The 26,798-nt window shown below is 44.7% G+C and overlaps 1 protein-coding gene across 5 annotated transcripts in view; it reads left to right on the top strand.

Moving 5' to 3' along the window:
• The window catches only part of CTNND2 (catenin delta 2), a 942,602-nt gene extending 917,382 nt beyond the window's left edge, over positions 1-25,220 (top strand). For all 5 annotated transcript variants that reach the window (XM_031666708.1, XM_031666706.1, XM_031666707.1 and 2 more), the window contains 4 exons: positions 5,173-5,299; positions 9,627-9,758; positions 15,925-15,998; positions 24,020-25,220. In XM_031666708.1, coding sequence (XP_031522568.1) covers positions 5,173-5,299; positions 9,627-9,758; positions 15,925-15,998; positions 24,020-24,280 — 594 coding nt within the window. In that variant the 3' untranslated portion in view covers positions 24,281-25,220. The remainder of the gene's footprint in view (positions 1-5,172; positions 5,300-9,626; positions 9,759-15,924; positions 15,999-24,019) is intronic.
• Positions 25,221-26,798: the final 1,578 nt, after the last annotated feature.

Below are 26,798 nucleotides of genomic sequence, written 5' to 3'. Positions count from 1 at the left end.
AAGAGTTCCTTTGTAAGCAATTTTGTTATTACATTCACTCTTCTGATAGTTCCAGAAATGTAAATACTTAAATGGTTGCAGTATAGTCTAAACATTATGAAATCTGAATTGCTGAACAACACATATCTCCAATCACCTGCATTAAGACAGCAATGCTAACAAACATACTGATGTCTCACCAAGTGAAACCAGTCCTATAGCTATGCCACATTTAGGCCTAGTGTGTCCTTGGGACTTAGAACCTAATATTTAGCCAACATTCATATTGTAAAGTACCTTGTTCACCTTTAATACCACACAGATTATCATCACATTCATAACCAAAGAAGCCAAGGTTTTGGCTAAAGGACTGTCCCGAGCCACTAGTTGGAATCCCAAAGCATACCTTCTACATTGCAATGAGACAAACATAAAATGATCTGTCCCCATTCAGTCATATTTAGGATTTTTGACGTCTGCAAAGCATTTCCTTCAAAAAGACAGGGATTAAAAAAAATTTTTTTTAATCGTTCCCATACATAAGTAACGGACACATACAGTTTTGAAATATCTTCCACCCTGCACGTGTTTTTTTGTAAGACTGCTCCTCCTCTGTGTTTGCTGCCACCCTCCAGAGGATTTCAGAGAACACCTCAGAACTCCGGTGGAGACATTTTCTCCTACCATGATACCTACCATTCCCTGACACACCCCCACCCTTCCCTAAGGAGGCATTTATTTGTACCTTATACCCTTCATCTCTCATCACCTCAGCTGTCACAACCTCATCACAGTGGTCACAGCCTCCCGGGACGACCATCATTACCTGGACCCCTCGATTGAAGGCTCTGAGCAGCCAATTATCCCCCATATATTCCACCTGTCTTCTGTCCACCTCCCATTTCTTTTCCCTCTTCAACCTTTGGTTAAAGATCAGCAAAATTGGCCGGGCACAGTGGCTCACACTTGTAATCTCAGCACTTTAGGAGGCCGAGGCAGGCAGATCATGAGGTCAGGAGATCAAGACCATCCTGGCCAACATGGTGAAACTGCGTCTCTACTAAAAATACAAAAATTAGCCGGGCATGGAGGCACATGCCTGTAATCCCAACTACTCGGGAGGCTGAGGCATGAGAATCGCTTGAACCCAGGAAGTGGAGTTCTCAGCGAGGCGAGATCACGCCACTGCACTCCAGCCTGGTGACAGAGCGAGACTCCGTCTCAAAAGAAAAACAAAAAATCAGCACAATCCCCTGTGTCCGTTTCACAACCCCCTCTTCTACTCATCTCCTGCCAGTCCTGAGGACACTGCCCCCCAATCCCCTCCTCGAGGGCTGTTTCATTTCCCATGCACCCTCCCTCCCTTGTGTCCCTGGAGGTGGAGCAGATGTCCTTCTTGGAACAGTTGTCCTTCTTGCCCCCTCCTCACTGCTCTTTCAAGAAGGATCTCCACTCTCCTCCCTCAAGCAAACCCCCGGCACCTGTGAAGTATCCTCCCAACAGCCTATAGCCTTCATAAGCCCACCAGTGCCCTGATCAATTTACGCTCTCCATATCATCTCTAGCACCTACATTTTCCTCCCTACTGGGCTTAGCTTCTGTGGGCTTCCGTGACGTTCCCTTGTCTCTCTCTCCAAGTTGCCTGATGACCCATCAACTCTACCCACTCCACACCTGCCCGAGGACAGCTGACTGTAGCTGGAGAGAGGCACACATGGATGCTGACCAGTCAGCTCCTTTCTGGTTCATCACCACGGCCTCCAGCCCCACCTGGCACCCCAGCCACTTGTCCTGGCCAGTCAGTTCACTCCCCACCCAACTCAAGAACCACTCCACATCCCCATCCCCTTCCTTCCTCCCTTCCCTTCCTCTCTCCTCTCTGTTCTCTAAGCTCCCACTCTTCCTCAGTCTTAGCAGATGACCTCACTTCTTATTTTCCCTGAGAAAATGCAAAAAAAAAAAAAAAAAATCAACAGTGAATATCCTTATCTTCCTGTCACCCCAGCTACCCGTCTCTTCCCATGTCCATGGCCACAGTCTGACTGTTTCTGTGGCCAATGACCCCATTGCTCTTATTCACCTTTCCTGTCTTGAGAATGTTCTTCCTTCCATTTTTCCCTTTTCCTCCTATGTCCCCAGGTTTTTCCTTCTCTGCATTGAGTTATTCCCATCACCACATGAAATACTGCAATATCTTCTGGGTGGTCTATGAAAAACCTCTCTCCAGCCTCACTCTCTTCAAGCCCATTTCTCCATTTCCCTTTATAATAAAACTTTGCCAAAGGCTTGTCTGTACTCACTGTCTCCCCTTCTCCAATTCTCATTATCTTTTGGGCCCGCTGGAGTTAGACATTTACCAACCTGACCAAAGAAAGCACTTTTGTCGCCGGCACGAGGACTTCCTTCCTCCCAGAACGCCGGGCAGCTCTTGGTCCTCCTCGGTATTCTGTTGGTCTCCTTCTCCTCCTCACGCATCGCTCTCCTGGTCTTGCCTGACGCCACAGTCACACCCTCCTGATGCTCCCTGTGGTTCCCTGGGTTCCTTCTTGGTCTCCTTTGAAGCTTCCCCTACTCTTTGCGCCCTCTAAATATTGGAATGTCCCCAGGCTCACTCAGTCTGCCTTCTGCTTTTCTTTATTTGCATTCGCTTATAGATTTGCATCCATTCTCTTTGCTTTAAGTAATATCTATATGCTGACGTCCAAAATTCTGCCTCCAGCCCTGAGATCCCAGTTTGCAGATCCTGCTTCGTTCTCTGTCCCTCTTTGGTAACCATATACATCCCCATGAGGCAGTCCTGGTTCCACTCCCTAAAGATACTTCCCTCCCTCCTATTGTTCCTGGCTCAGTGAAGGGTACCTCAGGCCACTGTGGTTCACACCAGAAGCATTGATTCCTCTTTCCCACACCAATAGCCATGCCACTAGCAAACCCTCCAGTGTGGATACCAGATCTGCACGCTTCCCACCACCAGCACCCTCCAAGCCTGGACCATCTCTCCTCTGTCCAGCAGCTCTCCCAAGCGGCTTTGCTGTGGCTACTCCTCCCCAACCTGTCCTGGACACCCAGAGCTTTCCTGTCCTCCTGTCCCACTGCTCACTCCTCTTCAGTCCCAGGAGCCTGTTCTCACACCAGCGAAGCTGTTCCCACCCAGGGCCTTCACATCTGTTCTTCACTTGGCTGGGAAGCCCAGATCTGTGTCCCCAGGGTCTGGTTCAATTGTCATCTCCAGGTCCTGCTGCAATGTTAAGGTTCCCGACAGCACCTCCCTGACCCCACTCCACAAAATAGAGATGCCAGCATCCTCACCCCTACTTTTCTATCCCCACCCACTCTATCCCCACATCACGCCTCCATCCCCGCCCCGCTCCTCCATCCCCACCCCCGCTCCTCCATCCCCACCCCGCTCCTCCATCCCCGTCCCCTGCCTCTCCATCCCCGCCCCGCTTCTTCCTTCCTGGCCCCCTTCCTCCTTCCCCCCTCCATCCCTGCTCCCTTCCTCCATCCCTGCCTCCCTTCCTCCATCCCTGACCCTGCTCTTCCTTCCCTGACCTGCTCCTCCATCCCCGACCCCGCTCCTCCATCCCCCTCCACCCCGCTCCTCCATCCCCCTCCACCCTGCTCCTCTATCCCCGCCCCTGTTCCTCTATCCCCTAATCCTGCTTGGTTTTTCCTTCCAAGCTCTTGTTAGAATGCCACATGTTAGTATGAATATATTTTTTGTAACTTCTGTATTGTTTGACTTTCGAAGGCTCAAATTCCTCCTGTGGAATGCAGATTATAGTATCCATTAGTTTGGTTTCATTTCCATTAGAGTAATACATCCAATATTACTGACATTATAGCAAAGGAAAGCAGGCACTGTCCCTGCCCCCGCCCCCCCGCAGTTCCCACTTTATATTGGCACTTGTTTTCCATTCTTTAACTTTTTATTCTGATAATATTTAGACATTTAAGGGGCTCAAAACTCTATCAAAAATCATTGAAAACATAAATAGGTGAGTTAATAGAAAACAAAATGCATACTCATTTCCACTTTCATGTCTAATTCTTATTAGATACACCAAGACTAATCTTTGTGTGTCTAATTCTCATTATTCCTGTTCTACTTGACTGATAGGATAAAGCCAGAATGAGAGGTGCGTGATTTTAAAAGATACTTCCCAGCTTACTTACTAGGTGCTAACTGTGTGGCAAGATTCTCTGAACAATCCCAAGAGAACAAAGCATTGAGCCCCCTAAAAGTCTAAATGTTATCGGGGAAAAAAATAAAATATCTAAAAGAATTGAAAGCAATGGCCTCTGTAAAGGAGGATTTGGGGGTGGAGCAGGTGACTGCTTTTCTTTGCTATAATGTTAGTACTATTTAACATGTTACTTGGAGAAAAATAAAATCTATTTAAAAAAGAAAAAAAGACTGGAAGGAAATCCCATGACATGTTAACAGGAGTTCTCTCAGGTGGAGAGAGTGGAATTACCGGCTATTTTTATTTTCTTCTTTATGCTTTGTAAATTCACAAAATAATCTGTGATATATTTATGTGGTTTGTATAAGGAAAAAATAGTATAGATGCTTTCTGTATATTAACTAGATATCAGAATCCTAATGGAGGCTTGGTAGGATGCATTTTGAATATACTCTATTTTGAAAAATATCATTCCTGGAGCAAACTAGCTTGGAGACAGGCAGGGTGGGGCATTTTGGGCTGGAAAGGACACAGGAAGGTAAACGGGAAGGGAGGACGCTGCCCTGGATTCTGGTTGCCAACAGATAGGTCCTGGGAGCAAAGGGGTAAACCCTTGTGGAAAATATTGAGGCAGTGGAAGAGGGAGCCAGGCAGAGCTGGAACCAGGTAGGCAAAAAATAGACACTTTCCGGGTCCCCTAACATTCTGAGCATCGTATTTTCATCGAAGTAAAAGCTTGTGACCAGAGCAGGTTTGTAAAGAAACCATTTATTCAACATTCATGAAGGAAAGCAGGCCCTACCCGCCAGGCTGGCTGGAGGGAAGGAGGTGTGTCTTCATTCATATTTGGCTCTGTTCACCTCGATGAGGGCGCAGAGCTTCAAGAACCTCTTTTGACACAGTATAGAAATATTATGCAAATCCAGATACTTGGCACTTAAAAATGTCTGGAGGTGAAGAGTCACTCTGTCTTGCCCATCTAACAGGAGCGTGCTGTGTTTTGCAGGATGGATGGTCACAATACCACTTTGTAGCCTCGTCTTCAACCATCGAGAGGGACCGGCAAAGGCCCTACTCCTCCTCCCGCACGCCCTCCATCTCCCCTGTGCGCGTGTCTCCCAACAACCGCTCAGGTAAGAGGCTGCCGCACTAGCCAGCCAGGCTTTATTTCTCTTTGAGCAAAGATCCTCCTTCCCAGTTCCAGGGCCAGCCCCTACACAGAGGAGAGCCTTCCATTCAGACTTTTGCTAGAAGTAGGAAATGAATCTGTTCTTTGTACTGTGGTGGCCACTCTGTGTTTTGTATACACAGACTCAGAGCAAATCTCCTTCTCTAACAGGTTCCTATGCATGACATGCATGTAATGGACCTGAATTCATGAGGAACGAGTATAAAGAAAACTGTCATGTGTCTGCAAATCAGGGGTTTCCGTGGACAATTTTTCCAACTTAAAATAGTTTGAGTTGGCCGGGCACGGTGGCTCATGCCTGTAATCCCAGCACATTGGGAGGCCGAGGTGGGCGGATTGCCTGAGCTCAGGAGTTCGAAACCATCCTGGGCAATGTGGCAAAACCCCATCTCTACTAAAAATACAAAAATTAGCCAGGAGTGGTGGCGCCCACCTGTAATCCCAGCTACTTGGGAGGCTGAGGCAGGAGAATCACTTGAACCCGGGAGGCCGAGGTTGCAGTGAGCCGAGATCACGCCACTGCATCCCAGCCTGGGTGACAGAGTGAGACTCCATCTCAAAAAGAAATAAATAAATAAAATAAAATAAAAATAGTTTGAGTTGCATTTTGTCATAATTGGGATAAAAAGTAGAGGAGACCAAATGTGCTTTCTTCCTTCAGTGTGCTATACATTTGACACATATCACTGATGGTTTCATAACTCTTCCATATCTAATTAGCTTTTTTTTATTAACAGTAAACCAGCAGATGCCATGGTTTATTGTTATTATTAACAATAAACCAGCACATTCTTATCATAGCCAACTATAGCTTCTAAGTCATTCCATTTATTTTTTCTAATTTTGTCATTTCCTATTGCTTAAATTTTGAACTTCTTTTATTTACAAAAATACTTTATTTTATACCGTTTTTAATTCACGTTAAGGAATGCCAGAAATCAGAGGAAAGATGACAGGCAAATGTGAACACACCATTTAGTAATATAAATGGCATAAATTTGCTGTTTTCCTCACAGTTTAAGTTTTTAAAACTTTTATTTTGATTTCTGCATTTTGATTTTGTTCTGAGAATGAAAGATGGATAACAAGTTATATGCACCCACACAGACACAGCGATGTAGGCTTTAATTTATGAAAGCTTTCTTCCTACTCTTCTTTGCCCTGTTCCTGCTAAGGAAATTCTGTTCACTGAAATGGCACCTGGGAGGACCTGGTGGAGAGCATTGCCAGCAAAGTGGTCTTCCTACCCCCAAGAATGATGGTTGCATAACTCCATACCAGACTGTACTGTCAACATGATGAGAAATGAATGGCCAATATCTGACTGAAATAAATGGCCCGCTCCCAGCCCTGTGAAAGCTGGTCCCTTTAGTGTACTGTCATTGCTTATCACATTTAGTCCAACCCTTGGTGATGATCAGGAACCCCCTGTACCTGTGGAAACGTCCACCCATCTCAGAAGCACGGAGGTGGCCTCTTAGGCCTCTTATTTCCATAATTCCAGCAGGCTGAAAAAGATAAAGTGTGGGAGTGGGAGTGTGGGAAGCATATGGACCGTGTCTTTTGGAAAGCTGTAATTATTAAGAATTACAGTGAGCCAATCAGTGTTATGAGAATGAAACGACATGATGGATTGGCAAGGGCTGGGAGAGAGAAGTAGCCCTTTCTGGCGAGCAGGCAGGGCTGTGTTCACCCAGCCATGCAGCCAGTGCGCTGCCTCAGGATTTCCTAGGCAAGGCACATCCAGACACCTAATAAACACTTGTTTGCGTGATTTGATTTTTCCCAGAACTTAATCCTGATTTACCGGAGACTTGAAGGACTGCTGCGTGTGAGGTCTCAGGAGATAATTACACACTTGATGTAGTTTAATAAACACCACCATCTGGGCAATATTAGATTCTAATTTTAAAAGCTTTGGTCAACAGCCTTTAAAATATTGTCCCTTTGTGATTGTGTGGCAGTAATTCATAAAAGGCTAACCTTTATTAGGGAAGACCCAGAGGCAAAAGGGTAAAGGCAGGAAGAGAGATTTTCCTGGAAGAAAAAGATGGTGAACAGAAGAGAAGGGAGCAGCAGGTGGAAGAGGTGAGCGAGGCACCAGCGAGCAGGCAGGAACTGGATGCAGAGCCCAGTTGAGTGACAGGGCTTGCTAAGGACTCAGTTGTTCTTGCAGAGGTTCCCCTCTCCAAGCAACAGAACCCAATCTTCATAAGACACAATGGCTGCCCCTAAAATCTCCCCAGATTCACATTCGGGACGGAGATGGCCCATGTCCCAGCCTTTGTCAGTCTTCTCCCCTGGGGCCTCTCTTCCCTCACATCAGAGTCTGGGCATTCTCTGCACCTGCACAGGGTCACCATGGATCAGTCCTTGATCAAGTCATTGCAGCTCTAGGCTTGTCCTATAAGTGATGAGGGTGCTGCAGCTGTCCAAGCTGCGTAGTTTTCTTCCCTGTCTGCCACTGGGTTTGTACCCAGGGCTTCTGGCCAGCCGGCATCGGTTGGGGTTCAAGCCTCGGTATTTTTTAAAGGATTCCAGGTAATGAATTCTAATAGGCATCCAGGATCCAAAACCCCTGAGGACTTCAAGAGCTGAGCACTGAGGCATGATTTTATTTTGATAGGTTTGAGAGGGTGGCCACAACCCGCTGCGTTTACCTTCCCAGCACTTGGTTGTGATGTCTGTTGGGCACTTCTGCATCTCATTCTAGTTTACTTGGACATCCATTTCCTCACTCGATTGAGAGCTGCACAAGTTCGGGAAGAGCCACATGATCTGTGTGTCCGCCTCACACAGTGGCTAGCACAGTAATTTGTACATAGAAGATACTAAGGGTGACAAACTGAATCACATGACTCAGACAGTGACATGAGAGATACCTTAGGGGGACCACAGACCCAGGGAGCAAAGGGACCCTACAGAGGGTGTGAATGATAAACTGGAAGGTAAACTGAGGTTTGGCTGGAGAGGCGCTTTGAAACTAGCAAAGGAAAAAGGGGTTTATCCTAAAAATCAGAGTGCTCTAGGGATTCCTAGCCTTAATAGTCATCAGGTAGGCTCGGTAAATATGGATTCTGAAGCCTGTCACTGAAAATTCAGACTCAAAAGGTCCAGGATGGGCTCTGGGCATCCATAAATTCTCAAGTGAGTGTTGAGGGTAAACAAGGCTCTGAAGCACTGCCCTCAGCTACAGGAGCTGGAGAGAGCTTCCTGACAGAAGGACATGGCACCTGAGCTCCTGTGGAGCCGGACACAGCTGCAGATGCCCACAGGGTGGGGTGCGCGACCAGCTGCCCCCTCACCCAGATGCACGGCTCCTCCCCACCTCTCCCAGTGCCCCTCTGCACTGGCAGGAAGGTTGAGTTGCTGCCAATCCATTCAATCACTCATGAAAATTCAACCTCCTTTTATTGACTTCCTTGCCTCTGAGTTCAGCTTTTCCTCTCTTCTAGTACAGTTTATTAAGGACTCCCAGCAGGATGCTCCAGTTACAACCCAGCACTTTAGAAATTGGTGCAAGAGGAACGGCAGGGCTCAGCCTCCCAGTAGGACAGGCAGTGAGTGGCCGAGGTGTAAGGAAGGCCTCAGAGATTATTGGGGTGTTTATGCAAAGAGCTGGAGCAAGAATGCCCTAGCAGGAACTAGAGCTGCCTCCATCCCCCTCCCCAACCCACCGCAGCCACAGACAAAGAAGGTCTTTGTGGGCTTGGTTATTTCTGCCCCACAAATCATCCTACATAGAGAGCTGTTTCCTCTGACTTTTTTAAAGGCAATTTCTAGGTGACTCAGTGTTTAAGTAAAACTGCATTTATTTTAATCAAGGATTAGTCAATATCAGTAATAGATCTTCTGAAAGACATCTAATTAAGGAAGGGAGCGTGGGAAGGAAAGGGAAGGAAAACAGAAGAGAAAGGAAGAAACCAAGAGCAGTCTCATTGCTAAACTGCCCCACACACCTTGGGCAGGTCATGTCCCCTTCATGATCTGTCTCTCTGAGGAAGATGGCCCCAGGATATGGTCCCCAGTTGCCAGCCTCCAAGTCCTGTGCCCCCTAACTATAAAGCTCCAGTTGTCACAGTTGAAGGAATGGGGTAGGGACAAGAGCCAAAACTGCCAAAACATAAAAATTAAAAAGAAAACCCATGAGGTCCTCACGTATTCATTGAGAGATGCAGGAGGATGCACAGGGAGGACCCTGACTGTGTGGAAGGTACACACACGCTGTGGAATGAGACGCAGAAAGTCACCCTTTTGATTTCTTTATGTAGCAAGTGCCCCAGCTTCACCTCGGGAAATGATCAGCCTCAAAGAAAGGAAAACAGACTATGAGTGCACCGGCGGCAACGCCACCTACCACGGAGCTAAAGGCGAACACACTTCCAGGAAAGACGCCATGACAGGTGAGCGGCCCTCGCGCGCCCCCTCCTGGGACTCGGTGGCTTGACCTGCAACAGGGCAGAAGGATGGGGCTTCAGGCTTCTCGGGGCTGGCAGCGCCCGGCTGCTCAGCAGGACTTAGCAGCTGTCTGGTCACTTGAGAGCTTGATAATGATGATTCCCAAGAATTGGTACTAAGATTAGAAGCATAACTAAGAGAAAATGTTTTCTACCCGTGTTTTTTTCTCAGTCCTTTCCTCTGGTTTGCCCAGCTCATAATGTTCTTTCAAATTAGAGAGAAGAGTCCCATATATTTCTTCCTCATTGACATCACCCATTGGGGAGGGGACTCGGTGGAGGCAGTGTAGACAGGCCCTGTGCGTTAGGAATGGAGGGAACTGAAAAGAAGGTGGAAGGAAAGGGGAGGGGAGGGGAGGGGGAGGGGGGAGCAGAGGGCGGGGACGGAAAGAGGAAGGGCAGGAGGAGGATTTAAGGGGAACCCCATGAAACTACTGTTGAGATATTTTCCCTTCTTGCCATGATACAACCTCTTACCCATAAGAAGCTTCCTTAGAGCTGATGACTGCAGATTCTCTGGGGAGGCATTCATCTTTCACACTCATCATCCCTCACTATCTCAGTCACACCCATTGCCTTCCTTTCTCATCAGCCAAGACTCTGTGGAGGCCAGAATTGGTACAATGAGTGCCCGTCTCTGCCCCCTCCACCGTGCTGTGCCCAGCCCATCTGATAACAGGGCTTACCCTTAAATCACTGTATATTCTGTACACATTGTACACTCTGTATATGCCTCTTTTGAGGCACTCACAGCCCCCTCCGAACTCTCCATACTTCATTGTCTCCCTGGATGGCCCTCCTCCAAGAAGCACTACGTGGGCTCTGGCTGTAGAGGGAGTTATACCTTAAAAGCAGAGTCGCTGGAACCCCGAGGACCTTTCAACGGGGACCCCACACCCTCTTTACCACATGGGCGTGGAGATGGGTCCCTGCTGAAAATAGGCTATGAAGAAGACCCTTTAATAGAACAAGGCCAGGTTAGATCATTCATAAAGCCGGGCGCAAAAGGTGCCGTGCATACACCGAGACCCTCTTAGGAGAGGAATGTGAAGAGCAGGAGGCAGTTCTCCAGTAGTGTTTTGGTGTAGACCGGCAGGGAAACAGAGCAGACAAATTGGATGATTTATTAAAATGCCTTCCAAACCAGGACAGCGAAGATAAATTTTCCTAATAGCAAATGCATTTACCCCAGCAGCAGTGTTTTCCATGTTAACTCTGCTCAGCTGCATGAAGAAAAGTATAATAAACAGATGTTTCTTATCCCTGCCCCCAGGACCACATTCTGTCTCCATGTGCAGACCCTACAAGGGAACACCTCAGTGCTGCTCCTGAGATGTTTCCTGAATGGGAAAACTTAACTCATTACATGGACTCCAGGTTACTATTCACAGTCACTTCTTCCCCACTTACATGGTGCTGCATAGATGAACAGGAACCAAGAAAGCTGTGAATCTGAATTCTGAGTCCCTGGAGTCTAGACATTCGGCAGAGGATCCAATTTGTACTGATTATGCTGAACTAGTCGTGACACCAAATTCCATGTGCAGTTAGCATTGCCCTGGATAGCCACACCACCAGCTGTCTGGCATGATACACTGAGATTAAAGAATCATTGTGATATTGACTGCATTATTATTAAGTTTAGTGTTTCTCTTTAACTCTCTTGCCCAAGAGAATCATTCAAAAGGACTTCAGGTGTGGGTGTGGGTGTGGGTGTGCGTGTTTATGTCAAAACAGTTCCAGTGGCACATGATTGTGCCCTGGACTCAAAATAAAATGAAGCCTAAAATTTACTATGTTTCTGAGATTTAATCTTAGAAAATGGCAGGGATCTTGACAATTTCAGTATATGTAATTCTTCTAACTTATTTAGAGGCTGAAACAGCTTTGCTCTAACTTACTTAAAAATGCAATTCAGGAGTACACTATCAATCATGTAGCAAGCCAGAAAGAACATTGAGATCTTTATTGAATAATATGTGTATATAGGGAAATTCCTCTAAAGCCAATGAGTGTTGTGTAAATGCCAGTTATTATCACAACAATGATGGTGGTGGTGGTGGTGGTAGTGAGGGTGATGGAGGTGACGGTGGGATAGCAGAAATGAGGATAGTGGTGGTTTGCCACTTTCAATAGTGATATCAGTAAGTCCCCAGCCAAGCCGTATGGAAGCCAGTCTTTCACATAGAGATGGGGAGATTGAGTTTCCAACCCCCACCCTGCAGGATGTTAGCAAATGCCCATCATTCCAGGGTTTACTTGCAAAATCAGATTTCTCGTGGCCTCCACATCAAAAGCAATGCTTTTTCTTGTTCAAGAACAAATCCACGGGACACCGAAAGTTCCATGCATTGAAAGATAACCTGAAAAACTGCCATCTTCCTTGTTTCATTCCCTGCCAAGAAAACGTTCCTTCTGATGTGAAAACAAGGGAAGCTTCACCCTCAAAATGCAGCCTATGAGGGCTGGAAGTGGAAATATCTCTTTGATGGAGCTGTCGTCTCTTCTTCTGAGCTCTTAGAAGTTCAGATCCATCTAGGAGTTTATTCCAGGCTTCCCCCACCCTCCTTTTGTGGATTCATTTTCTAGCTTGGATGAAGCCTCTTGAAATTCTTCTCTCCTAAGTGTTTCTCTGCCACTGGGGAGCCCTGAGAAACCCAGTCGGCTGTTCATTCAGGCCTGCCGGCTTCAGCAGCGAGTTCTTGCAGCCCTGGATGCCTGGGAACCTCACGGGTTCAGTTCATCTCAAGAAAGGGCTGCATCATCCCAGCAGCTCCACCACCTGACCTTTAAATTCACCTGGAGGTTTTTCCCTCCCGTCTGAGCTTCCCACATACCCTTTCATCCAATGGTCTGTTTGTTTTTGCCAGTGTCTTTCTTATGCCATTTATTTATTTATTTATTTATTTATTTATTTATTTTTGAGATGGAGTTTCGCTCTGTCGCCCAGGCTGGAGTGCAGTGGCGCAATCTCAGCTCACTATAACCTCCACCTCCCGGGTTCAAGCAATTCTCCTGCGCCAGCGTTTCAAGTAGCTGGGATTACAGGTGCCTGCCACTACGCCTGGCTAATTTTTGTATTTTTAGTAGAGACAGGGTTTCACCATGTTGGCCAGGCTGGTCTTGAACTCCTGACATCAAGTGATCTTCCCCCGTCAGCCTCTCAAACTGCTGGGATTACAGGCGTGAGCCACCACACCCGGCCTCTTAGGCCTTTGAAAGTCATTCTAGTTTTCAGGGTGTTGATTCCGTTGGAAATTGGGTATTTGAGGGCTGATAGAAAAATAGAAAGGCATCCTTCTGTGGGTCCACTATTAGCTGGGCCATATGAGGGTGAAGCCTCTGTGAATTCCTCTGCCTCAAGCGTCCATAAAGGTAGTTCAGTCTCAGCTATGGTCTTGTTTAATGGGTGAGGGGAAAGAACTTCCAGTATTAACATCCTAGACTCAGAAGCCACAAACTCTGCCTCATGCTGTTTATGATTTCACAGCAGGGAGGGAGGCCAAGACTACAATATTGCAAATGTTCTAAAAAATATGTGCATTTAATTCTGAGCAACAGAAAAAAAACAAAATTTCACCTTATCCCTGAAGTGACATTTTCTATAGCAAATTACAGCTCTGAAGGCAGATTTATCTAAGGTTTACTCATTTATTCATTCAGCAAATGGGGCACTTACTCTATGGGTGTCCACTGAGGCCAGGCGCTGTGCCAGGCTCTGAGGATACATACAGAGGTAACAGCAGGACGGACTGTTTCTGTCTCATGGGCCTTCTGCTCTGGAAGAGGAAGGCAGACAGTACATAAGGTAAACAATAGAACAAGTTCCCAGCAAGATGGTACTGCACTGTGTTGAGTAGGAAGAAGAAACTGAACAGGGTAATGAGATGGGGGTGCAGGCAGCAGGGGTTACTTCACTTGACGTGGGAGGAGGAGACATTGAAAGTCTGAGGGAAGCAAGTTCCAGGGAGAAAGATCAGCAAGGACAATCCAGCTGAAGCTAAACAAGTTTTCCCCGCTCTGAGGAAGGAGGGTCAGCAAAGCTGGGGCTCCTTTAACAGGAGGAGAGGAGGGAGAAACGATTGGGAGGTTAGGCAGGAAGCAAACCTTGCAGGGCCTCATGGCCGTAGCGGAGAGAGCCATCTCGGGGTGAAGAGCATTGGAGCGTTCCAAGCAGAGAAAGAGACAGACCCCAACTTGGGTTACAAAGACAGCGTTCTGACTGTTGGTAACAGGATGGATGGAGGAATCGGGCTGGGCAGAGTGGAAGTTGGGTCTTCAAGGAGGATTCGGTAGCAATGGTCCAGAGAAAGACGGTGGTTTGCACCATAATACAGAGACAGGAGTGACATGCATTCAACAGAGAGGATAGCAGAATGGTCTTTAAAATGGAAAAATGGGCTCTTGGCCCTCACTTTCTAAGCCGAACTCTCCAGGAGGAATTTTATTGCACAGCTGTAATGAACTCTTAGGTAAAAAATCATGGGTGGAGTGAACTTAGACCTTCAAAGGCTATACTGACCTTTCTCTTGTGGCCTATAGGTGGAGTGATCCTACTTCATTATCCCCGAAATACTGGAAGCAAACAAGCCCTTCCTAGTTTTAGAGTGTTTTATACCCCACTGACACTAGACAGACAGCATTTTCCAAAGCTTTTTTTAAAAAAAAATTTATGAATACATAATAGTTGTACTTAAGGGGTACATGTGATTTTTTCGTACAAGTATCATGATTTTCATACAGCGTATAATAATCAAATAAGGATAATTAAGATACCATCACCTTAAACATTTATTATTTATATTAGGAACATTCCAATCCCATTATTCTAGTTGTTCTGAAATATACAATAAATTATTGTGAATTATGGTTGCCCCATTGTGCTATGAAACACTAGATCTTTTCTCTTCTAACTATTTTTTTACCCATTAACCATCCCCTCTTATTCCTCTCTCCCAACTCCGCTTCTGAGTCTCTGGTAACCATGATTCTACTGTCCATCTTCATGAGATCATTTTTTTTTTAGCTTCCACATATGCGCAAGAACATATGATATTTGTCTTTCTGTGCCTGGCTTGTTTCACTTAACATGAATCACCTCCAATTCCATCCATGTTGCTGCGAGTGACAGGATTTCATTCTTTTTATGGCCAAACACTGTTGTGTACATATACCACCTTTTCTTTACCCATTCATCTGTTGGTGGACACTTGGGTTACTTCGACATCTAGGCTATTGTGAACAGTGCTGCAATAAACATGGGAGTACAGATATCTTTTGGTATACTGATTTCCTTTCTTTGAAATATACACCCAGCAATGGGATTGCTAGGTGATATGGTCATTCTACCAAAGATTTCTTGAACCATGACCCTTAAGCAGCTGTGAAGGGAGTGGTGGCCTGTGCCCTTCGTCTGAGTGGATGGCTTGAGCTTCAAGGGTTTCCCATAAGGAAGTGGGCTAACAGGCCCCCTCTCTGGGCCTTCAGAAGCTGCTAGCAACTAGAGGAGACCTTCATCTCTTTCATCTAGACCACGGGCAAGCCAGACAACAGAGCGGGATCCTCCCTCTGCATCTAGTTTGATTCGAAAGCCACAGGCTTCCAGATGCGTGGGGGACATGCATTGATGCTCCCTGCCCATCTTTTGGGCCTGTAAGAAATGAACTGTCTGAAAGATGATCAAGCACTTCTGTGAGCTCAAATTAGAAAGTTTATTCTTGTCACTCTCCGGCTAAAAGCTAAGCTGCTAATACAGACTCCTGCATGCTTCAGTGCAGGTGACAAGCCTTTATTACCCACCAGTTTTCACCAGAAAAGAAGGCCATAAAACTTAGAAAATGACCATCTGTTTGCAGCACCTGCCCTGACCCTGTCTGCGATGTGAGCGTTATTGCAAGCGGCTGATATGCTATGGGGATTTTCTAGAATAACTGTTCTCCTTTTTTAATATCTGTATGTAAAATGAAGTGTTCAGGGCCAAAGAATATCTTCTACTTGGATTGGTCCCCAAGAAAACAAGCTTTGTTAGGGCAAGAACTTGCTCCAGTAACCACTATTCCTCATTTGTGATGTTGTTTTCTTCACTAAACTTTTGTTTTCCTTTTAATTTTAGCTCAAAACACTGGAATTTCAACTTTGTATAGGAATTCATATGGTGCGCCCGCTGAAGACATCAAACACAACCAGGTAAAGGAAATGCACCACGTTTGTATTTCTTTTTCAATGTGACTCGTGAAATAACCTGAAATTTTAAACATAAATTTCATCCAACTAACATAAAGAACTGAAAAAGGAGGCAGTGTCCCCTGAGGCCCTCCTCACTCCTGTTGCAGCACGGGTGTGTCTGTGTGTGTGTGTCTGTGTGTGTGTGTGTGTGTGTGTGTGTGTGGTGGACTCGGCAGAACAGCCTCAAATTTGCAAATGGCCTTTGAACCTTGTGCTTCATCTGATGCAGAAAGCAAGTATTCTGCTATGGTGCAAAACTAAAAGAAACCCCCAAATGGACGAGTGTAGGATGTTGTTACTAAATAGGAATTGTCTGGACAGGAATTACTGGACAGAGATCGAGTAGCTCCTGTAACCCTGCAAATGCGTTAGGAAGGAAGCATTCATTATACATGATCACTACCAATAAAGGAGACACAGCAAATTCAGTAGAGAACTTGAAAAAGACAGAATACATAAATAAGTTCTATTATTCTGCAATACATTAAATGCATTGTAGTGTCTTGCTACTCAAAGTCTAGTTGGGGAACCAGCAGTGTCAATGTTACCCGGAATCTTGTTAGAAATACAGGAGAGATTCTTCTCTGGCTCCTAACCCTAACCCGTTCAAGATTTTCTACAGCACAGTTGCATTCTAATTAGATGGCCTTGTGTGCACATTCAGGTTTGAGGAGCACTGAACAGTACATTCTTTTTATTATTGTTATTGTTTTATTTTTATTATTATACTTTAAGTTCTGGGATACATGTGCAGAACGTGCAGTTTTGTTACATAGGTATACACATGCCGTGGTGGTTTGCTGCACCCATCAACCCAACATCCAAATTAGGTATTTCTCCTAATGTTATCCCTCCCCTAGCCCCCCATCCCCAGACAGGCTCCAGTGTGTGATATTCCCCTATGTCCATGTGTTCTCATTGTTCGACTCCCACTTATGAGTGAGAACGTGTGGTGTTTGGTTTTCTATTCTTGTGATAGTTTCCTAAGAATCATGGTTTTCAGCTTCATCCATGTCCCTGCAAAGGACATGACCTCGTCCTTTTTTATGGCTGCATAGTATTCCATGGTATATATGTGCCACATTTTCTTTATCCAGTCTATCATTGATGGACATTTGGGTTGGTTCCAAGTCTTTGCTATTGTGAATAGTGCCGCAATAAACATACACGTACATGTGTCTTTATAGTAGAATGATTTAATAACCCTTTGGGTATATACCCAGTAATGGGATCGCTGGGTCAAATGGTATTTCTAGTTCTAGATCCTTGAGGAATCGACACACTGTCTTCCACAATGGTTGAACTAGTTTATACTCCCACCAACAGTGTAAAAGTGTTCCTATTTTTCCACATCCTCTCCAGCGTCTGTTGTTTCCTGACTTTTTAATGATTGACATTCTAACTGGTGTGAGATGGTATCTCACTGTGGTTTTGATTTGCATTTCTCTAATGACCAGTGATGATGAGCTTTATTCATACATCTGTTAGCTGCATAAATGCCTTCTTTTGAAAAGTGTCTGTTCATATTCTTTGCCCGCTTTTGATGGGGTTGTTTGTTTTTTTCTTGTAAATTTGTTTAAGTTCTTTGTAGATTCTGGATATTAGCCCTTTGTCAGATGGATAGATTGCAAAAATTTTCTCCCATTGTGTAGGTTGCCTGTTCACTCTGATGATAGTTTATTTTGCTGTGCAGAAGCTCTTTAATTTAATTAAATCCCATTTGTCAATATTGGCTTTTGTTGCCATTGCTTTTGGTGTTTTATACATGAAGTCTTTGCCCATGCCTACATCCTGAATGGTATTGCCCAGGTTTTCTTGTAGGATTTTTTATGGTCCTAGGTTTTATGTTTAAGTCTTTGATATATCTTGAGTTGACTTTTGTATAAGGTGTAAGAAAGGGGTCCAGTTTCAGTTTTCTGCATATGGCTAGCCAGTTTTCCCAACAACATTTATTAAACAGGGAATCTTTTCCCCATTGCTTGTTTGTGTCAGGTTTGTCAAAGATCAGATGGTTGTAGATGTGTAGTGTTATTGCTAAGGCCTCTGTTCTGTTCCTTTACTCTATATATCTGAACAGTAGATTCTTAAGGAACCAATCTGAGAGAGAGAGAGAGAGTGTGTGTGTTATTCAGCAAACATTTATTGAAGGTTCATTTTCTCTGGCTCTGCAGAAACTATAAAAGCCAAAAGACACAGTCTGTTCTCCCTCGTTGATCAGAAACTTCATACATCTCTCCTTCCCACGGTGCGCATCAGCCCACTCCATGTGCAGCACTCTGGAAAACATATGGTGTTGTCTGTGACCCCCTGGTGAACAACTTGGCCCTCATGGCCTATTTGATGTGTTGCTAACATCTAGTCAGCCTACTCTCAGTTCTAGTATTTGCTAAAAGCAAAGAAACCAATGCCTAAATAAATAGGGTCATGAGTTGTAGACACCAGGTCACCAGGGAGGCCCCAACTGTTCACTTGCCAACCTGCCTCCGTAAAGGCAAACAGAAACAAAATGTATTAGAAATGCCAACTTCATTTATGGAAATCAACCATGCCTCTTGCAGCAAATATTATGAAATTCTGGATGTACAGTAAGCAGACTATTGCCAGTTATTACCGATTCTTGTCGGGTTGTAATAGGACCATGATTTTGCCGCCAAGAATGTAAGATTCATCTCAAGTTCCCCCAGGTAGAGAGAAGCTCCTCACCAGAACCAGCTCCCTCTGCACCAGCCTTCCTCTCCCAGGAGTTGGCATTGAAGAAACGCCCTGACATGGCCAGGGGTCTTTGACATCTCACAGAGTGGCCGCAGTAGGTTCCAAAAGACTGCTTGCCATCTAGATTTAGGGGACAGTCCATAATGGCTCTAAGGGGCACATTCTTTTACCTAGGCATATCCTGAGCATTTAAGCAAATGAGAATTAATATGCTAAGATGGCATCCTTGCCATGAGTGTGAACACAACCTAGCCATAGCCTTTCTCCCAGAGGTCCCCAGAATGTGCTTGACTCAGTCTCAGAGTGGAACACCAAGGCCGCTGAGGTTCAGGCAAATGTTGCTAAAATCCACCCAGAATGGAGAGCAAGCTCCACACCTCTCGTCAGGACCAAGGCATTGCAGGCAGGCCCCTGGCAGAGCTGCGTCCTGTCTTCACAGCTCAGGACCACCATCATTCCCTGTGAGGCACCAGCCAAGGGAAATGAATGATTGGATCATTCTATCTTAGCCTAACATCCAACAACATTTTTAAATGTCCAACGAAGAGAGGGTTCCCCCCCAAAAAAAAAATATTTCCAAAGAGATCATAATGATACTCCAATGAACTTGGAGAGGAGGAAAGAAAGCATTTTACTTATTTTGGACTAAGTTATAGGAATAAACCTTGTCTTGACTTGCAGCTTTCTCTCTTGGGGACTCAATGAAGTGCAACCATCCTAACCCTTCAAAAGACACGTTTTCACTCTCTTCTGGTTGGAAGTCCTAGAGAGGACTCATAAACAGTATCCCTGACTTGGATTCTCTGGCCATAGAGGTGTAGCCAACCATTCTAGGTGGAATGCTTCCATGTCGGGAGCTTCCCTGGTGACAAGTTACCCCAGAACTTCGCGCCTGCAACAGTTTCACCAGGAGGGATGCTCCAGGGTTTGGTCAGTTTCAGCATCAAAGCTTGTCCGCTGCTGAGTGTTCCTGTCTCCCGGGTGCCTCAGTCACCGGCCGGGTCTCACAGGCTTCACACTGGACAGCGACTGAGCTTATGGGGAAGCGATTCATGGAGGGAAATCAGTTTCAAGTGGATCTCCAAGATAAGGCAAAAGATAGTGAGAACTGAGAAAGAGACGCCTGCAGCAGACACATGGCCACACATGGGTGCTGCTCCTGTGACTACCTGGGACTCAGGCACATTTTCAGCGAACTCTCAGCTTAAAGCCTCCTAGAAGAAACCCTCAGTGGTATAAAACACAGTTTGTGATCTTTGGTTTGAATGTCTGAGGTCAGCGGGTTACAGACATCACTTTAGACTTCACTGACTGGGCGCCGTGGCTAATGCCTGTAATCCTAGCATTTTGGGAGGCCGAGGCAGGCAGATCGCTTGAGTTCAGTAGTTCAAGACCAGCTTGGGCAACATAGCAAAACCATGTGTCTACAAAAAATACAAAACTTAGCTGGGCATGGTGGTGTGTGCCTATAGTCCCAGCTACCTGGGATGCTAAGGCAGGAGGATGGCTTGAACCTGGAAGGTGGAGGCTACAATGAGCCATGAGTGTGCCACTGCACTCCAGCCTGGGTGACAAAGTGAGACCCTGTCTCAAAGAAAAAAAACAAAAAAGTCTTAACTATGCATACTTTCCAAAAATCCTTTTGAGCTTCTACCAGTCCACCCCATACTTATAAAGAGAAATATCATATTGAACGGTATCTATCTAGCTGACAACAGGATTTTTGTTCAGGAACTAGAAACAAAGAGCTTTGCTGTTTTGATGACCAATATTTAAATGATAACAAAACCAGAATCTTGGGTTCCCTCCTGGTGTCCTTAGTTCCACTGTCACGTGAGCAGCCCAGTTGTAACTGTCCGCAGAAAGGAGGAAGAGGAGATCCCAGGAGCATACGTGTTTCCTTCAGTCCCCCAGGCAGGAAGAGGCAAACACTCATCCTGGTTCTTCTGTCTTCCTGTCCCATTTTTTCACCTCTGTGCCACTGGTTCTCAAATTGGAGCATGAGCCAGAATTCCCCAAAGGGTTGTTAAAACACAGATTGCTGGAGCCCATCCCCAGAGGCCCTGATTCAGTAGCTCTGGAGTAGGGCCCAGTAATCTGTATTTCTAACAAGTTCCCAGGTGATGCTGATGCTGCTCGTCTTGGGATCATGCTTTGAGAACCACTGATACTTAGTATCTGGCCTCCTTCATTTTCTGTGAACGCTCTGAGTCTTTCTGTGAACACTCTGAGACATGGAAAAGTTTGAAGATCTGTACTGGGCTAGTGTTCACCTTGTGTTCAAAATAAATCCAGTTTCCTGGCAAATTTGTTAAGGAATAAATCCATATAAGTCTTTTGTCATTATGCTAACAGAGTTGGAAGGTGTCATGACACTGTCCTTCATAATTTAGAGTGAACATTCTACTGTTGAGGAAAAAAATTCAGCAAAGATAACTTGGTAGAAACAGAAGCCACGGAACAGAGTGCAGAGAGTGTGGGCACATTGACCCTGGAGTGAGCTGCTGGCCATAGCCCCTTTCAAAACAAGATGCAGCATTAAGGCAAAGAAGGCAAAAGCTTCCGGCTTGCGTGTTCCTGGGCTTCTCTAGACCATAACAGACACCCAGATTCAGAAATCCCCACTGCTGTATTGGGGCATCATTCTACTTCCCTCATCCAAATCTGGCTGATGCAAACTGTGCAATTTTTAATGCATTTATTTTTAGCTCTTATGTGGGGAGGGCTTTGGGAGGGGTCATTTCATCAGCCAGATTTTCAACACTGTCAGATATTCTCTTAAAGTTTAAAATGCAGCCAGTATTCCTCCACCGCAGATGTGTTTCACCAGCAGGCATCCATACCACAAGACCGGTGAGCAAATTCAGTCTCTCCGGGTGCAGCAGTGTCACCTGCCACCTGTGACAATCCATTTCTACACACTCTTGGGACTGGGCACCAAACCTCAGAAGTGATTGGTGTGGGTTATGGAAAGTGCAGATGAATGGAAGAAGTTAATTCTCTGGGGTAAGAGGCTCAAAAAGCTGATACCCAGCTCCAAAATGTTCACCAACCAGAGAGAACATGACAACAGTCTCAAAGCAATTTGAACAAGGTTGTGCAAAAGAAAAAAAAAAATGAAAGCAGAAGCCACTTTGGAGGAAACCCATAACCCTTGTGAGTGACTCCCCCTGAAGACATTCCTGTCCCCTGCACTGCCTCCCCTGGCCCCCGAAATATGCATCAGAAAACACACTGCTTCCGGGTCTCTTTTGTCCACCAACTTTCTTTCTTATCTTAGAGCCTGGAGTCAGCTCCTTGAGGCCTGTCCTCCAAGGTTTGGCCGCCTTGGCTCTGATGGGACTGGGCTAGGTTGATAGAACACCTGGGTTTTAGAGTCAGCCAGCCATATGTTCCAGTTCCAGCTCACACCACCACTAGCTACGATATTTTGGAGAAGTTTCTTAACTTCTCTGTGCTTAAGTTTTCTTATCTATAAGATAGGAGTTTGCTGGAGGGATGTATGGACGGATGGATTGGTGGGTGGATAGGAAAACAGACAGATGATAGATTATAGATATTGATGTAGACAGACACAAACACACATAAATATTTATGACTACTGGAGTATTAAAGAATTTGCTAAATGTTGAATAGGGTGCCCTGCTGAACTAGAAACACAGCAAACCTAGCTCCCTCCCTGTGTCATTTTTCCAAACTTCTAGATTCTGAGCCTTTGCATGTCTTGCACTTGGAAAGCAGCCCTGTGTTGGAGTGGAGTTCAGCAGAGCATGAGCAGAGCTCTTCAAAGAATAGAAAAGGGTACCCCAATCTAGCAACGCAGTCCAGTAGACCTGGACTTAGCAGTATTTAATTGCAGATGTTGCACATTCATTCCAAATGTTCCTCTCATCCTTTATTAGCTCTCAGGCTAACAAAGGTTTATGCTTATGGACTTTTGGACTTCTCTAGGTAGACAGAAACCTCATTCATTCAGCCACCACTAACTAGACACGTGGGACATCCTAGACAGCTGCTGTGATGAAGTTCACCACTTCTTTGAAGATCAGGTCGATTACTAGTATAAATCAATGACATATATAAGAGGGAGTTTCACTTACTTGAGAGAAGAATTATGTGTAAGCCATTAAAAGCATTCATTTACACACAACGTGCTAATTACAAATCATTATCTATTAACTAAGACCAATTTCTAGAGGACATTTCTGTGCTGAACTTTAGTTAAATTAATAGGGAGTCACAGAGTCCGCCCAAAAGTGATCAAACAGTATTTCTTTAAGAGTGTTTAATAATTCACACCAGACTTCCTCCCCAATTACTGCCCATTAGCAGAGCTTCGTGCATCCCACTATGTACTTGCTATAGGGTTACCCTCACCCTTCACCTTGGGAGGTTCTGCTCATTTCAGGAACAGGTGCTTGAAAAGGGACCCCAGGGACTAGAACAGATACTAATGCACCAATGTTTATTGCAACATTATTTACAGCAGCTGAAAGGTAGAAATAACCCAAGTGTCCATCAACGAATGAATGGATAAATAAAATGTGGTCTGTGCCTACCATGGACTGTTTTATTTTTATAGGGATACAATCATGGGGTGCAAGTGCAGTTCTGCTACATTGATACATTGCATTGAGGTGAAGTCATGGCCTTCAGTGCATTCATCAGTGGAGCAATGCACATCACAGTGGAATATTATTCAGCCACAAAAACGGATCAAGGTCTGACATATGCAACACCATGGATGACCATGCAAACTTTATGCTAAGTGAAAGAAGCCAGTCACACAAGGACAAGTACTCTATGCAGTGCCTACATTAGGCAGATTTCTAGAGACAGAAAGTAGAATGGTGCTTGCCATGGGCCCAGAGAGAGGGGATGAGGAATTACATTTAATGGGCACAGAGTTTCTGTTTGGGATGATTTTAAAAGTGGTGGAAATGGATGATGGTGATGGTTGCACAACACTGTGAATGTTCTTAATGCCACCTAATTAATCTTACACTTCAACATTTCTTAAAGCAAGCAGTTTTATGTTACGTATATTTTGCCATGATAAAGATTACGCAGAATGATAGCACATGGACCTAGGAGTCAGTTTTCAAAAAGAAAGCCGATGTCAGTCGGCAGTTTTGGAGGAGCAGTGCCACAGTGGTGAATGCCTGGATGTACACAGCCTCTTCTTTGAAGGAGAGTTGGGTGCCAGGGCAAGAGGGAGGCTGAGTCAAGGGAAACCAAGTAACCCAGTGTGGCTCTTCTTTCCCGTTCAGGTTTCAGCACAGCCAGTCCCACAGGAGCCCAGCAGAAAAGATTACGAGACCTACCAGCCATTTCAGAATTCCACAAGAAATTACGACGAGTCCTTCTTCGAGGACCAGGTCCACCATCGCCCTCCCGCCAGCGAGTACACCATGCACCTGGGTCTCAAGTCCACCGGCAACTACGTTGACTTCTACTCAGCTGCCCGTCCCTACAGTGAACTGAACTATGAAACGAGCCACTACCCAGCCTCCCCCGACTCCTGGGTGTGAGGAGCGGGGCACAGGCGCTCCGGGAACAGTGCATGTGCATGCATACCACAAGACATTTCTTTCTGTTTGATTTTTTTTTTCTTCTGCAAATTTAGTTTGTTAAAGCCTGTTCCGTAGGAAGGCTGTGATAACCAGTAAGGAAATATTAAGAGCTATTTTAGAAAGCTAAATGAATCGCAAGTTAACTTGGAAATCAGTAGAAAGCTAAAGTGATCCTAAATATGACAGTGGGCAGCACCTTTCTAGTGTGAGCTGTAGAGTAACGAGAAGCGCTTTATACTGAACGTGGCTGATGGGAGGAGAGACGAGGCATTTGGGCCGGTGGGGCGTGAGGGTTATCGTTAAGCACAAGACACAGAATAGTTTACACACTCTATGGGGGACGGCTTCTCACGCTTTGTTTACTCTCTTCATCCGTTGTGACTCTAGGCTTCAAGTTGCATTGGGGTTCCTCTGTACAGCAAGATGTTTCTTGCCTTTTGTTAATGCATTGTTGTAAAGTATTTGATGTACATTACAGATTAAAGAAGAAAAGCGCGTTGTGTATATTACACCAATGCCGCCGTGTTTCCTCATCTATGGTTCTAAATATTGCTTCAATTTCAAACTTTTGAAAGATGTATGGATTTCCAGTTTTTCTTTTCTTTACTTTCTCCCAGTATGTTTTAACAAAAAAAAAAAAAAAAAAAAAAGCAGGAAAAAAGGAGTATTTAGCAGTATTGTTCGTTCTGATATGTGAATTTGTTTGTGGCAACTAAACAAGGCATTCAGCAGTTTCTGACAATTAACATACATCATTCCACACTCCTTGTCAACAAAGTGCTTTTTCACTGCCTAAAATTTTAGATGTAGATATTTGAAATAGATTTTTTCATTTATACCAGTTTTCTTTATGATGATACAGTGTTAAAAGAAAATAAATTACAATTGATCTGTCATCCATATTTGCTAAGAATGTCTATTTCCAAGGGCCTATATCTTATAAAATACACATTCTTGCTTGTGTGTCTGTGTGTGTGTGGGTGTATGTATGTCCACATACTAGAAAAATGACCTGTGTGAGATTTTGTTTTGATAGAAGCTATTTCATTTGCTGTTCATCTTGTACAAACTTTGTTTTTGGTTTTTTAGTATAAATGTACATCGGTTTGTTCCTTTTGTACTGTATCTATTCTTCTGACCATCTAGTGACTCAGGATATTAGGCCAGTTGAAGTGGAGTTATAGGATTTTCACACATTCACACATACTTGGATATCAACCCTTTCTACAGGTCCATTTCCTTACACATTTTATCCCCTCAGAACACGATAAACCATGGCCAACTCAATTTCACTTTGGGGCCAATTACTTGAAGTATCCACAGAAAATGTAAACTGCTCGCCTTATTCCCCCAAACTTTTTGTTCATGTGGCAGGGAGCAGTAGACAACTATGGCATAGATTATTAAAATTGAACTTGAAGCTAACGTTAGAATAGTGGTTAACAGAGCTAAGAAATAAGGCTAACCATTTAAAAGAACACGGGCCGTGGGTAAATTAGCTTTGCTCTTTAGATGCAAGTGACTGAGGCCAATAGGTGCCTAGTAAATGTTAACTGTTCTTGGAAAAAATAAAAACATAAGTAACAAAAGAAATTGGCTGCCATCGTCTTTAAAACTGGCTTCCCTTCACTCTACATAGTTTAATTCAGCTCCAAGTCTCAAGTAAATGGTTCTTTCTCCAAATTTAACAACAATCAAATGATACTAGATTCACGCATAGTTTTGGAAATGAAAAGTTAACTTTCAGAATAGAGCAGTAGACAGAAATGTATGTATGACTTGTGTACTAGTTGGACATACAGGACTCAACATTTCTGGGTTCCCTCACAGGAATGCTTCAGCCCCTCTAGAGAGATAGAAACATGGCGCATTGAAGACAAGGTTTCCACTTCATCTGTATCATACGATGCAACAGTAAAGAGACTGTGATATGGACATGACTTCCCTATAACGTAAGGGCTGGCTTAACCTTTCCAGAAGGAAGCAATAGGACTCATTCTCTGGTTGGAGTTGTGCCACAGAATTAATGTGCTATGAAATTCCTCCTCCTAGTACAAACTTTATATTTTCTTTATGATTTTTGAGTCTCAATGCGTGCCCTATATTTGCGACTCTTGAAGAGCATGGATGTCTTTGCATCCCATAATTCTTTGAGAGCACATTGTGCCAGGCTGTGAGTAGCTGACTCAGCTAGGAGCCTCCAGCATCAGAAGTAGAGATAGCGGGAAAAATTTAGAAGTGTTTGTAGTTATTCAAGCCAGTCCTTTTTTCCTTTTTATGCACATATACAAATAGATTGAGGATAGATGTAGACGGAGAGAGAGATGACAAATAGATGATAGATAGCTATAGATAGATGATAGACGGTGGATGGATAGGTAGATGAAGGTAGATAAGTCGATAGATGGGGTCTTACTTGAACTATGAAATAGCCTAAAGCCCCCACAGGTTCCCTTGGCAGAGAAGGTTGGTCAGC

Source organism: Papio anubis, chromosome 5, assembly GCF_008728515.1.
Source record: "Papio anubis isolate 15944 chromosome 5, Panubis1.0, whole genome shotgun sequence".
In the NCBI taxonomy this organism is placed as follows: domain Eukaryota; kingdom Metazoa; phylum Chordata; class Mammalia; order Primates; family Cercopithecidae; genus Papio; species Papio anubis.
This window is presented reverse-complemented; position numbering and strand designations above follow the sequence as displayed.